Source organism: Colobus angolensis, unplaced genomic scaffold, assembly GCF_000951035.1.
Source record: "Colobus angolensis palliatus isolate OR3802 unplaced genomic scaffold, Cang.pa_1.0 Scaffold70, whole genome shotgun sequence".
NCBI lineage: Eukaryota > Metazoa > Chordata > Mammalia > Primates > Cercopithecidae > Colobus > Colobus angolensis.
This window is the reverse complement of record NW_012120710.1, coordinates 6,971,736-6,986,740: the sequence shown is the minus strand read 5'-3', so window position 1 is coordinate 6,986,740 and position 15,005 is coordinate 6,971,736. Positions and strand designations below refer to the sequence as shown.

The 15,005-nt window shown below is 36.0% G+C and overlaps 1 protein-coding gene across 2 annotated transcripts in view; it reads left to right on the top strand.

The window, feature by feature from the left end:
• The window catches only part of G3BP2 (GTPase activating protein (SH3 domain) binding protein 2), a 30,710-nt gene that overhangs the window by 10,481 nt on the left and 5,224 nt on the right, over positions 1 to 15,005 (top strand). For both annotated transcript variants that reach the window (XM_011927201.1, XM_011927202.1), the window contains 8 exons: positions 1,266 to 1,384; positions 4,303 to 4,384; positions 5,180 to 5,353; positions 5,913 to 6,003; positions 7,067 to 7,169; positions 7,684 to 7,864; positions 8,852 to 8,950; positions 13,857 to 13,959. In XM_011927201.1, coding sequence (XP_011782591.1) covers positions 1,290 to 1,384; positions 4,303 to 4,384; positions 5,180 to 5,353; positions 5,913 to 6,003; positions 7,067 to 7,169; positions 7,684 to 7,864; positions 8,852 to 8,950; positions 13,857 to 13,959 — 928 coding nt within the window. In that variant the 5' untranslated portion in view covers positions 1,266 to 1,289. The remainder of the gene's footprint in view (positions 1 to 1,265; positions 1,385 to 4,302; positions 4,385 to 5,179; positions 5,354 to 5,912; positions 6,004 to 7,066; positions 7,170 to 7,683; positions 7,865 to 8,851; positions 8,951 to 13,856; positions 13,960 to 15,005) is intronic.

Sequence of the window (15,005 nt, the reverse complement as noted above, 5' to 3'; positions counted from 1 at the left end):
TCAGGAGGCTGAAGTGGGAGGATCTGGGGACTATATTCTTACAGCAAATGATGAGAAGTTTTGTTTGTGGCTCACACCTGTAATCCCAGCACTTCGGGAGGCTGAAGTGGGAGGATCACTTGAGGCCAGGAGTTCGAGACCAGTCAGGGCATTATAGCAAGACCTCGTCTCTGCTAAAAATAAAAGTTAAAAAATTTTTAAAAATTAGCTAGGTATGGTGGTGCGTGCTTATAGTCCCAGCTACTCAGGAGGTTGAGGTGGGAGGATCGCTTGAGCCTGAGCCTGAGCCTGAGCCTGAGCCTGGCAGTTGAAGCTGTAGTGAGCCATGATTGCACCACTACACTCCAGCCTAGGTGACAGAGCGAGACCCTGTCTCACAAGACAAAAAAGAAATTGTTTTTATTTCGTGCTAGTTGTTCTTGTTAGTTTTAACTTTGAGGCACATTATCATAGCACCAGTTTTTGCTTGTTTATATTTCTTGACAGACTATAAACTCCTCGAGGGTTAGAAACTTATCTTGTTCACCAGAGTATTTCATTTATTATAAACAGCATCTCATGTAGTTAGATGCTTAATTAGTGGAAAGAAAGATTAGAGAGACATAATATCAAAGGTAAAAAATGATTATCTCTAAGTACTGAAGTTATAGCTGGTGATTAATCATTGTTACTATTTTGAAAATGGTGAAATTAATTCCCAGAAGGAAAGAGAATACAAAAACACAAGTCATGGCGCTTTGCTATGAGTGTTATCTCTGAGTCTTAACTTGTGCCCTCTGTCTTGCTTCCTAGGATAAAACCACTGCAATCCAGGAATGTAGTCGATTTTGGTCCCCAAAGGAAAAAGGCATTGTGAATAGAAGGACTTATACTTAGTCTGAGGCAGCATTGGACCTCTTGGGAATAAGAAATAACAAAGATGCTATTTTCCTCTACTGAAGGGTAGGGAAATCAAGAAAGAGAGACAAAGGGAGACACAAATGTTGGAGGTTACCTTACGGATAGTAGTTAGGAATGTATTGTTTTGCTGTTTGTTGTAAGTTACTTTTTTAATAGTGGCATTAATTTTGGTCTCATTTGTGTGGCTAAGAAAATTTATTTCAGGTTAGTCTGATGGTAGTGAGTTATCAGAACTTATTAACATTAGCGTCACTAATAGGTATACAACTCCCCACTGCTAAATTTGGCTAAAAAGAAAATTTATTTCTTGGTAGTTGATGACAAAGATGACTTTTTAATAGTTATTCTTGTGTTTGCTCCCTCAGCATTTGACATTGTGCAGCAAAGAAATGGTTATGGAGAAGCCCAGTCCGCTGCTTGTAGGGCGGGAGTTTGTGAGGCAGTATTATACTTTGCTGAATAAAGCTCCAGAATATTTACACAGGTAAATTTTAAACAAATAATTTGGTATTGTTATCTATTTTTTTCTTAGATATTACTACATATGTTTTGCATTTCCTGTTTCATCTGACAGTACGTTTGTAAACATGTCTAAACTGTATTCAATATTTTATTCATTTGATGGCAGAAGTGTTTTTGACTGCATCTCACAGTACCAAAACACTTTATGTCATATTCTAGTACATAACACATTCATATATATATATATGCACATACTTACATGTACTCTAGTATTTTACTTTTAGAGTCATGGTCTTGCTCTGTCACTCAGGCTGGAGTGCAGTGATGTGATCATAGCCCTCTGTGGCGTCAAACTCTTGGCCTCAAGCGATCCTCCCAGCTTGCAGCTTGCCTTCCCAAAACACTGGGATTACAGGCATGAGCCACCAAGCCCAGTCTTTATTTCATTAAAAAAAACAAAAAAGCCTTTGGGGGTGGGTGGTGGAGAACTATATAAAGTTTACACGAGGCTGGACTCAGCGCCTCACACATGCAATCCCAACACTTTGGGAGGCGGAGCAGGTGGATCACTTGAGGTCAGGAGTTTGAGACCAGCCTGGCCAACGTAGTGAAGCCTCGTCTCTACTGAAAATATAAAAGTTAGCTGGGCGTGGTGGCAGGCGCCTGTAGTTCTAGCTACTCAGGAGGCTGAGTCGGGAGAATTGCTTGAACCTGGGAGGTGGAGGCTGCAGTGAGCGGAGATTGTGCCACTGCACTCCAGCCTGGGTGACAGAGTGAGGCTTCATCTCAAAAAAAAAAAAAACATATCTTGGGTTTGACCAACTAATGGGTTCCAATATGCAATTTGAAATCAGCAGCTTAAATCTTTTTTTTAAAGTTATCCCAGTGTTGGGGAATGGATCAGTTAAATGATGATACTGTGAAAATTTGTATTTCTTCTAATCTGTAAAATAGTATTCCTTTGTAAAACAGCAGCAGTAACCTTATTTACTGTTTTAACAAGAGGTAGACATCTGTAGGCTTGTTTTTTCCAGAGATCAAAGTGAAATTGATTTATATTGTGGGTAGTATTTAATTTTTGTTCTTGGTGTATCTTAGCAAGTAGAATATAGGTGAAACTCTTACAAGAATTACGCTTTGTAAGTATTGCAGAACACACTGGCCAAATGGGTTAAGGATAAATATATTGCCACTTCCTGTGAGAAAGGCTGTTTAAAAGACTTAAACTCCTTTATCTGTAGGTCATCTTAATTAGCATTTTAGTAGCAATTTGTCTTGCTCTGTTGAACATAACGTGTAATCTGTTTTATTCAAAAAGGCATTTTTATATTTACTGTTTGCTAGACTCCATTTTTAATTACTTTACATATGTATATTATCTCATGTATTCCTTATGACAGTCTTAAAGTGAAGTTACTTTTATTAGCTTTTTATCTGTTAGACAGTTGAGGTTAGTAATTCATCTAGGATCACTCAATAAGTAAACAAGCTAACCATAGCCAATATTCAGGCCCAGTTCAATTGTAAAAATAAAGATGTTTTTGATGACAGTGTATGTGAGGGAGTTTGGGGGAAGATACAGAATTAATAGGGCCTTTTGATATCTGAAATTTGGTCTTTTCATGATACAGGGTTTTCTGTTTAGTGACCAAAAAAAAAAAAAAAAATTTAAAACAATAAGGCCCTACACCATCATGTTTAAACAGTAACAGACTTGTTTTAGACCTAGCTTATTTGACCAGTTTCTTTCTTAATGAAAATTCAAGTTGTTATAATTTTCTACTTGTGATAAGCAACACTAATACATATCCTGAAACATGCATTATTTGTGCACGTTGCTAGTTAGTTATTTTCTTAGATACTTTCCTGGAAGAATTAATGCATCAAAGAGATATGATCATTCTGAGACTTTTCATGTGTATACACACAGATACACACACAGCCAAACTGTTCTGTAGGAAAGATTGCCAGTAGTACATGAGAGAAAATAGTGTAAATTTAATAGTAAGAGTAGTGGCTAAAAGCATGGACTCTCAGGTTAGACTAGGTTCTTATCTTGGGTGCCCCACTTGATAGGTATATTACCTTAGGGAAGTTAATTTAACTTCTTCTGAACCGCAGCTTGTTTATTTAGATAATAGTACTTCATGAGATTGTTAAGGAAATTAAGTCAATCAGTACACATAATACACTAAAAATATTGCTTAGCATAAAGGAAGCTCTTACATGTTTTATTACTATAGGAGTTGCGTTTTCTTTGTGAAAAAATTAACTTCACGTCTTTGAGTTTAATTTAGAAAGATACTAATTCTAATTGCTTTGGATAATGCCAATAAAAGACTAATTTACACATACTTAGGAACAGTACAAAAATATTAAAAAGAAATTAGATGCTGAAGTAATTTTGGATTTTAGACTTTATCTCTGAATTGTTTCAGTTATTTTAAATCTAAACAGTTTAAGCCTTTAGAATTAGTAATCATTTGGAGATCTGAATATAGTATTAAACTGTGATTCCCAAACAAATCTAGATAGCTGAATCTTTGTATCTGAAGAGAAAAACTGTGTCAGTTACTATAGCATCTGTATTTAGAATGTACTAAATAGTTAAAAATATCCGATTTTTCCACTTAACAAAAAATAGATATGATAAGAATTAGATGTGAATATCTAATGATTGTCTACTTACTGTACCAGATAAACCAAGAGCATTCTATGTGCATTACTCATTTAATCCTTACAACGACCCTATGTAGTAGTTCCCGTTCCTGTTTTATAACCAAGGAAACTGAACTTAAAGACCTTAAGTAACTTACCTGTCCAAGATTACACAACTAGTGACAGAGCCGGATCCGGAACCTAGTCTATCACACCAGAATTCTACTGCCTCTTAGGCTTCTCTTGACAATTCAGTGTTAATCATTAATTATGGTTTTGCAGGTTTTATGGCAGGAATTCTTCCTATGTTCATGGTGGAGTAGATGCTAGTGGAAAGCCCCAGGAAGCTGTTTATGGCCAAAATGTAAGTATCAATTTCATATGTAGTTTAGAAATGTTGTGTTAAGATGGAGATTTTAAAAAATAGCCGCCTTCTGTCCATGGATTTTTTTTTTCAATATGATTGTTATTGGTAACTGAAATTTATGTTTGACAGTAATTGTCAACATAAATTGTCAGTAGTTGTTCAGTTTGACAATAATTGTCAAACATGCTTTGAGTTCTTAAACATCATTTTTGTGTGAAACATGGTGTTATACTGCAATGGCTACAAAGGAGAAAACAGTATGTTTTATATCATTGATGTATTTTATACATGAGATATTTAAGACAGTGTATTAAGTTTATACAAATCTGAGCTAAACCCTATGCTATAGGAATGCCCAGAAACATATGTTTCCTATGACCTAACAGGGAAGGAAGACTTTGTGTAGAGGATGTGAGACTATAAGATTTGGCCTTACCAAATAAGGAATTACAAGTAGACAAAAAATAGCATCAGCAAACACACAGTAAAATTATGTGTAAGTTCAAGGAACAGACAACATATGAGAACGACTAAATACTTACTACAGAAAAGTGGGAGAAAGCTGTGTAAAGCCCAGATTACTGCACAATATCAGAGAGCTATTGTGATTTCTTCTTTAGGAGCATCAGTCTGGCAGTGATGCATAGCATGGTCAGTGGATTCAGTTCAGTCAGGAAGATTAAGTAGTTAATACTGTGGAGTTGTAAGGAAATCAATGAGGGTAGGTAATAGTGTTGTGTAGGTAATGCAGTATCACAAGAGTTTATATTTTTCCCTCCCTCCCTAATAAAGGATATACACCACAAAGTGTTATCTCTGAACTTCAGTGAATGTCATACTAAAATTCGTCATGTGGATGCTCATGCAACCTTGAGTGATGGAGTAGTTGTCCAAGTCATGGGTTTGCTGTCTAACAGTGGACAACCAGAAAGGAAGTTTATGCAAACCTTTGTTCTGGCTCCTGAAGTAAGTTTCTCATTTCATTTGGTTTTCATCTATATGGTTGAATTTGGCTGTTGCTAGTTGGTTTGAAGTGTCCAAAGGGTTTCTAATAAATTTAGATTTGCATATTGCTATTTTTGAAGAATTTGTGTTTGACCTGTTGTTTGAGTGAGTGTGTGTGTGTGTGTGTGTGTGTACGTATGCTTTGACTATTTGGAATTATAAGTCAAATACTGATATAAGCTTGTAAATGGATGATTAAGATTACATTAATACAAAAACTATATTGGTATATTTGAAAGGTTACATTTGAAAACAAAATAGAAAAGTTCTGTTGGTTTCTTTTCTATTAAATAGCTGTTTCTTGAGTTCTAGGTTGGTGCAAAAGTAATTGCGAGTTTTACTGTTGTATTTGAGTGACCTTTTTATTTTATGTAAACATCATAGCATGTTCAGCATTGGAAAATTATATTGAGTCCAGATTTCTAGTATTAAAATGAGAAATTGTGTATGCCATGTAATTTGCTCTTTTTTATAATACCAGATTTCTGGGTATTTATGGAATAAATGTTGTTTCCTATAGGGATCTGTTCCAAATAAATTTTATGTTCACAATGATATGTTTCGTTATGAAGATGAAGTGTTTGGTGATTCTGAACCTGAACTTGATGAAGGTGAGGTTACTTTGAAGATATGAAGATAGAAGGGTTCTGTTGGTACTCTTTATGGACTAATTTCTATAAGTATGACGTTTACGGAAATTTGCTTCTTTATTGTAACTGAGTCAAACATCCTTTTTTTGTGGTTTTGTTGTTGTTGTCGTTATAAAAAGATGTCCATTGTTTGAGATTATACAAAATTTGGATGTCAAGAAAAAAGGTTTCCCTCAGTCTCATCCTCTGTAGATAACCAAGTTTGGTACCTATTGGAGAAGGTTTTTGGATTCTATTCTTAGCAGCATGTATTTTTATAAATGTGGAATTACACTGACTCAAAGCTTCCTTTTTTTTAATGTAGTATGTCTTTGTTGGCTGTCTATGTTGTGGCTGTGCCATAATTATTTAATTGATCTTCCATTGATGTACAGTGGTTAGTTTCTTTATCATTATTGCTCTATTAAATAGATGTGACGAAGGAAGCTAAATTGTGGCTTTAATACAATTTTTTTCCTTTTACGAAAAGATTTTTTTTTTCTAATAGAATACAACAAATATTAAACTTCATCCTTGCTCTCCAGTTTTTGAGAGAACAGGGGATATTGCAGTTGAATGCCTTTGTTAAAAAAAACAAAAAAAAAATTTTTGTGGGGCCGAGCAAGGTGGCTTACCCCCAGAATCCCAGTGTTTTGGAAGGCCAAGGTGGGTGGATCACTTGAGGCCAGGAGTTTGGGACCAGCCTGGCCAACACAGTGAAAACCCCATCTCTACTTTAAAAAAAAAACAAACAAAAAATTAGCTGGGTGTGATGGTGCATACCCGTAACCCCAGCTACTCAAGAGGCTGAGGCCAGAGAATCGTTTGAACCCGGAAGGCGGAGGTTGCAGTGAGCCAAGATCACACCACTGCACTCCAGCCTGGGCAACAGAGCAAGACTCCATCTCAAAAAAAGAAAGAAAGAAAGAAAATTGTCAGATTTTCTTTTTTGCTATCATACCACTTCCTTAAACATGTTAAAAATATGTTCGTTAGAAATTGTGAAGCCTCTTTAAAAAAGATGTGTTGTTTTATGTATTGTCAGAATCAGAAGATGAAGTAGAAGAGGAGCAAGAAGAAAGACAACCATCTCCTGAACCTGTACAAGAAAATGCTAACAGTGGTTACTATGAAGCTCACCCTGTGACGTAAGAATAGTATTTGCAAGGTTAAATTTGGTCTGAACTATGTCAGCAAGGTGGTTTTTGTTCCTAGAATTATTGTTGGAAGTAAATTCTCGGTAAAGCCACCTATTAGGTCAGTATTTGAGTACCTATTGTATATATGCAAATTTGGAAAGAATTGTTTTATTTAATCCAAAAATTGAACATCGCTTGCACCAAAATAGTGGTTCCTTACTGATAATGTGGAGTGTTTAAGACAACACAGAGTAAGCATTTTATTTTTATAAAAGATAAGGTTTATAATTAGCATTAAAGTAAACATTCTGAGTAATTCAGTTTTAAAATGGTGGGGTTAAAGAACTGCTACTTGAGAGTATTATTCCTTCTGTTTTATAGTTCTTTTTGGAATTTTGCTTTGAATACTTTGTAGATCTAGAACAGGTTATTGCCATATCACTAGTTATACCTATTGGATTAGAGAGAAATTGAATTTTGTCTTGAACTCCTACTAAAAAGTGAACTAAATATTTTATTGTAGTAATGGCATAGAGGAGCCTTTGGAAGAATCCTCTCATGAACCTGAACCTGAACCAGAATCTGAAACAAAGACTGAAGAGCTAAAACCACAAGTGGAGGAGAAGAACTTAGAAGAATTAGAGGAGAAATCTACTACTCCTCCTCCGGCAGAACCTGTTTCTCTGCCACAAGAACCACCAAAGGTTAGATCAAAGAACTCTTTAGACTTACAACATCACATGTTCAAATTTGGTGCTGTTAATGAAGTATGACCTTTTTCTATTATGTTAAATTGTTTAGTATATTACTTTATGTATATGAAAGAAGCTGTGGGGTTTTTTTTTGTTATCTCAGAAAATGTTATTGTTTCCCTGCCCCGCAAAATACCCCTCTGAGACTGAAATTTATAACTTAAGATGAATCCTTGTGTGTATGCATTGTTTAGTAACTTATATGAAATTATTTGGATCCATATATAGAGCTGTCAGTTGTTCTTTCATTCTGTATTAAATTCTCTGAGCACAGATACACCAGGAATCATGCAGTTTCCCAACTTAAACAAGTTGGTCTGTAATTAAAAGAAGAGATACCTGTTGTTTGTGGTTTAAATGGGATCAGTTTCCTTTCTACACCAATTAAACTATCTTGGAAAGATGAGTGACATCCTTAGTGTATCATGTAAGCCTACCTGAAACTTCTTTTATCTTTCTTCAAAGCCAAAGGTTAAAGTATATTTGGGTAGTGATAGGAGGAGATTCTTTGTTCAATTTGTGAATGTCAGAGTTTCCAGCTAATACTCTCTTCTTTCCTATCCTTCCCTCTCCCCTTAACACCATCACACACCCTATCTTACCCCAAAGGGGAAATAAATTGTTTCTGTTAGGTTCGGGCTTTTCTAGCATGTTTGTTAGTGGTTTTGTTTGCCACTTGCTCATCTACTTAGAGTATGTAGGAACTTGCTTGTGGTTTTATTTAGTAGTCAGACAAAACAGTTACAAATAAGCTTGCATAATGAGATTTTGAAAGCTGGCATATAGACTGGCATGTGTCTGTGTGCCTTTCTTTTAGGAGTCTTCCAATATAGAGCAATAGTTTAGAAATGAAAAGAAAATATATATTTGGAAGTTTCCCTATAGGAATGTTGGTGGTTTTCCATGATTAGTAGTCTAGGTTTGTTGCATTTCCTGCAGGCTTTCTCCTGGGCTTCAGTGACCAGTAAAAACCTGCCTCCTAGTGGTACTGTTTCTTCCTCTGGAATTCCACCCCATGTTAAAGCACCAGTCTCACAGGTAACCAATCTGTGAACACATTGGATTGTATCCTTGTTACATTGCCAAATGCTTATTTTTTAAGTACTTTTAAAAATGAGTCAATCAGAAATTATGGATTAAATATACAAAAAACTTGTATTGTATGTCAGTGCACCCACTTTAAATGTCAAATCTCCATTCATCATCTACATAGGTGGTATTTGGGGTTTGGGTGTGTGAAATACAGATTAAGTTGGTGTTTACCAATATATAATATTGTCATTTAAAAGGCTTCTTAAAATAACAAAAAGAAATGTTCCTTTTTCAAAAGCTTCAAATTCTATTTAGCAAAAATATTTTAGGTAAGAAATTCGGAGAGGCACAAAGTAGTGTGGCGTAATAAAGAATCTTTTTTTTTTTAAACAAACAAACAAAAAAACCAGGGAACTTTTTAACATACGCTGCCTAAGCTCTCGGTGTGTAAGTGGTTCACACCACTTAATTGAAGCCTGTACCAACTTATGACTGTAGTGTTCACCTTAACTGATCATTCTAGTATTCTGCTTTTTGTCTGTTTGTCATCTTACCCATTTCAGAGCTTTCAAAAATGTGAAAATAAGACACTGCCTACCTAAGAAGTTTGTTAGATTTAGTTTAGAATGAACTAAATTATAATTAAGTTTATCAGCATATAAAGGGTGTCCAATTTTTTTCCCTACACTTTGCATTAAGCTTCATTCCACTAGAAAATTTATGTTTAAAATGTTAGTGTATAAATATATCTTTTATACATTCTAAACAGTGAAATTTTGAGGTTTTAAAAGTAATTTTTGGTTGTTCTGGTGTGGGGACAGGTAATCAGCTACATAAAAGTAGAATACGCCCATGATACTTTTTTTTTACATTTGGATATTCAGGAAATACATGGTTACCCTTATGTAAGATGGTCACCCAGAGTTCCATCTTAACAGAGGAAATTAGTTTGTGCAGTATTGTTTGTGCTTTTCAACCCATCTGAAGACCCAATAAATGACTTTCGGCCCTTCTTTTGGAATCTTCATTTCCTGTCAGATTTGGATTTGGAACCTTTGGATTATTTTATTTCAGAGAGTTTAAACAGTTAAAAGTTAAAATAGCTTGTGCTTATGCCTTTGATATGTGCCAAGCATTGTGTGAAGCACTTTTTATTCCTTCTCAGTGAATTCTCACAACCACCTGTGGGTACTATTATTTCTATTTTAGAGACAGAAAAATTGAGGTCTAGAGTAACTCACAGACATTTATGTACATAGTAGGGGTGGGCTTTGAAGTCATGCAGTTGGACACTAGTCCATATGTGGCTCATGTAAATGTTTATTTTTCTGAGACAGGGTCTTGCTCTGTCGTCCAGGCTGGAGTGCAGTGGCAGTGTCAGTGGCACTATCTCGGCTCCCTGCCACCTCCACCGGCCCAACTCAAGTGATTCTCCTGCTTCAGCCTCCCGAATAGCTGGGATTATAGGTGCCCGCCACTACGCCTGGCTAATTTTTGTATTTTTAAGAGACGGGGTTTCACCATGTAGGCCAGGCTGGTCTCAAACTCCTGACGTCAAGTGATCCACCAGCGTTGGCCTCCCAAAGGGCAGGGATTACAGGCGTGAGCCACTGCGCCCAGCCTCATGTAGACCTTATGCAGTTCTCCAGCACCTTGGTGTGGAGAGTCGTGTATCTTACCTGTATTTATATCAGAGAGGACTCTTAAGATATGCCTGATTAAATCTTAGCCTCTTGCCCAGAAAAATACCTTCATATTTATCTTAAGTAATTTTCCTTAAGTGTGTATTTTTGAAGTTAGTCTTCAAGGTGTAGGAAATGAAGTTGTATTTCCTATGCCACCCCTTTAATAAAACAAAAATTTTAAATGTTTAGAATTTAAACTTTAAAAAACTTCTAATCTCTTTAGGCTATACTTGAAATGGATTCATGATATTTCTACTTGATTTAATAATCCAATTTTAGTTTGTTGCTTTTGTGTAGTATTCATTTCCTTGTACTTTGAACATAGATTATTGATAAAAGGAAATTAATTCCAGGATATTGGTAGGCATTAACTTAGAAGTAGGTAAGTTAATTTCTTGAATAAAAGATTTTGTCTGGAAATTTACTAGTTCACCTGAAGAACTTATGTTTAATTGAAGGGCTTATTATTTGTGGTTATACCTGCTTTTATTGACTTGATTTGATGGTTCTTTACTTACTTGATATTCTGTTTGACCTTCATTTGTGTGTTTGTCATTTGATCATACTTTCTGGTTGCATGGAATTAATTTTAAGGCCCTCTACTGTGTGGCATATTGGCCATTTTACCTGTTCAGAACAACTAGTTTTAATCATGAAACTGGAGACCTGAAGAATTACAAGGATGCAGCTGGCTTAGTTAACATATGTCAATCAGTTACTGAAGGAGACAGTGTTAGCTTTTTGTTCTTGTATTTTTCTTAAATTGGCATCATCAAATACCTACTTAAAGTCAGATTCCTAAATCAATGGCATGAATTATTTGTAAGATGTTGGAAATTATTAATATTTAACTTTATCTGCTTTAATTTTCGTCCTTAAAGAATAAGGAAGAACTTTATTTTGCTACTTGTGGTTACTCGTGTTTTGATAATCTGTTCTGAAAAGAATTTAAATCAGTCAAGACCAGGGCCTCAAGTTCTTTGATAACATTTGGATTGGATGAGTCTAAGGTTTTTCTTAAATTTTGTAATAAAGGTACATTTATTATTTTTATAATTGCCAGTAATACACTCTTTTTATTAAACTTTGACACTGCACATTTATTTTCTAATTCTGTTTACATTCATACTGAAGTATGCTTTTAGACCCCCTTAGTTGAAGTTTCTAAATAACTGCCTTTTCCAGCATCACATTTTGCATCAAATTACTGTATAGAATTAAACCCCAAATACAGATAGCAGTGGTCTCAGGGCTGTCACTTACATATCCTTGTCAGACATAGAACATTATCCTGCATGTTTTGGGTCAGAGAACTAAAAATGTAATTCAATTTAAATGAGCCAATAGTTACTGAACATCTACGTCTAATAGCACTGTGCTTGGTTCTTTGGGTGATGTAAAAGTTAGTTAAGATATGGGTCTTGGGCACTAGTGTGCCTGTAGTCTCAGCTACTTGGGAGGCTGAGGCAGGAGGATCACTTGAGCCCAGGAATTTGAGGTTACAGTGAGCTATGATTGTGCCTCTGCACTCCAGCCTGGGCAATAGAGTAAGACTGTCTCTCTCTAAAAAAAAAAAGATACAGACCTTATAGGAGTAAATACATATAAATAACAACAACAAAACCTGGAGAGAGTTAAAAATATTCATTTTGTAACTAGTAGAATTCCAGAATATGGTAAGCAACTTCATCTTGAGGGAAATAGGACATTGACATAGAGGAAAACAGAATTTAGGAAGAGGCAGGCAAACCTGGTTAAACTGTTAGCATAGGAGTTAATATTCCTTTCGGTTACGGTGGCTGAAATCATTTACATTAAATTGTCATTTTTGAAAGAAGCATTTTGTGTCAAAATTTGTCCTTGTAAATTACAATATCTGTTATATAAATGATTAAAGAGTTTGTGTCACTGCATAGACTGAGATCCTCAGAGATGACCAGTTATTTATTTATTTATTTATTTTCTTTGAGAAGGAGCTTCACTCTTGTTGCCCAGGCTGGAGTGCAGTGGTGTGATCTTGGCTAACTGCAACCTCTGCCTCCCGGGTTCAAGCGATTCTCCTGCCTCAGCCTCCCAAGTAGCTGGGAATACAGGTGCCTGCCACCATGCCCAGCTAATTTTTTGTATTTTTAGTAGAGACTAGGTTTCGCCATTTTGGGCAGGCTGGTCTCAAACTCCTGACCTCAGGTGATCCGCCCGGCTTGGCCTTGTGCTGGGATTACAGGAAGATGACCATCTTTAAAGATGGGACTGAAATTGCTAGCTTTCTGAGTTGGGGACATGTTCTCCATACTCTCTTGGGTGTTTTCAGCATCCTTTGTAGGTTCATATATTTGTCTCTCCTTGGACTATAAATATTTGGGTAGTAGAAGGTCTGAAGAGGTTGGGAATACTGAAAATGCTGTTGTCTTGAGGAAAAGGTAATAGCAGATGCCAATGTAATTTTGTTTTAAGAATAATTATATGTTTAATTCAGCAGTTGGCAGAAGCTTTTGGGAGGCACCTTAAATTGTCCTATTACTCCCAACTCCCTAGTTAAGGAAAATCGTTGGGGCCAATACTTCAGATGCATATTTTTCTCATAAGGAAGAACAGTAGGAAGCTAAAGGACTTTTAACTATTTGATATGCTACATACAAGTTTCTATAAGTTTGTCATTTTTTTAATATGCATTTTAAACTTAAAGGTAGCAGTTTTAGGTGTTAGAGCAAGCTAATTTTTATACTTTGAACTATAAAAATATTGATTTTAAGATTATGGGCAGAGATTTAGGCAGTACTACTGAGCACTGTTATATTTAAAGGATAGCAAACTAGATTTTTAGAAATTATGTGTTATGTATTCTTGTCTAAGATGAAGATAGCTTTTAATTTTGTTTATGTATTTACATGGAGTGGTTCATCTTGCATTTTTGTGATTTTTTTTTTTGGTAGCAATACCTTTTATGCTATTTCAGTGTTAATATAACTTTAATGAAAAAATGTGACTGTAAAAAGCAGCTTATTGTGAGTTACACAGAATTAAGTGGGAAAACAAAAGCTACCTACAGTCCTAGATTGGTACAGAATATCTTGATAAAAATTTATTTTTCTCATACATAGGACACTATGTTAAAAACATTCTAAACTTAAAACTGCTGTTTTGTCTGCTAGTGACTTGTTAGTTGCTTTGGTTGGTTTTTCTCCTGTAGAGTGTTTTTTATAATTTTTTTTTTCTTTCTATTTTAGCCAAGAGTTGAAGCTAAACCAGAAGTTCAGTCTCAGCCACCTCGTGTGCGTGAACAACGACCTAGAGAACGACCTGGTTTTCCTCCTAGAGGACCAAGACCAGGTGAGTCAGCTCCTTTATAGCCTTTAGCATTTAACATTTGTAAGGTTAGAAAACACTGAATTTAAAAAAACCAAAAAACTATGATGTGTTCTATACCCAGACCCATATAGTCTCAAATTGCTTAAAGATGTGATGTGAGCAATCCACTAAAATAGTGTCTAGATACGCATTAACAGAAACATTACTAGCCTTCTGTTAATTACGAAATTAACTGATCTTTGACCTCTAAAGTTTTTTTTTGGTTTTTGTTTTTTTTTTGAGACAGAGTGTTGCTCTGTCAACCCAGGCTGGAGTGCAGTGGCACGATCTCAACTCACTGCAACCTCCACCTCCCAGGTTCAAGCGATTCTCCTTTCTCAGCCTCCCTAGTAGCTGGGATTATAGGCATGTGCCACCAGGCCCAGCTAATTTTGTATTTTTAGTAGAGATGGGGTTTCTCCACGTTGTTGGTCAGGCTGGTCTCGAACTCCCGACCTCAGGTTATCCACCCGCCTCGACCTCCCAAAGTGCTGGGATTACAGACGTGAGCCACTGCGCCTGGCCTAGTCACTGGTTTTAAGAGTTCAAAACCAAGTTGCCAATAACCTACTCTCTCAACACTCTTATCCCTTCACAGATAAACAATAAGCACATTTTGATTCTTAGGTATTAAGTAAGTTGCCATGATTTTTGACTTGTTTACATTGTTAGCTATACATGTAATACCTTTATTTGAACTCTGTGAGAATGTTTAGATTGCTTTGGGGAGGAGATGGGAGAGATGGAGATAGTTTATATCACATTTACAATGTTAATTTTTTTTTTTTTTTTTTGAGACGGAGTCTCGCTCTGTTGCCCGGGCTGGAGTGCAGTGGCCGAATCTCAGCTCACTGCAAGCTCCGCCTCCCGGGTTTACGCCATTCTCCTGCCTCAGCCTCCGGAATAGCTGGGATTACAGGCACACACCACTGTGCCTGGCTAATTTTTGTATTTTTAATAGAGACGGGGTTTCACCATGTAGGCCAGGCTGGTCTCAAACTCCTGACGTCAAGTGATCCACCAGCGTT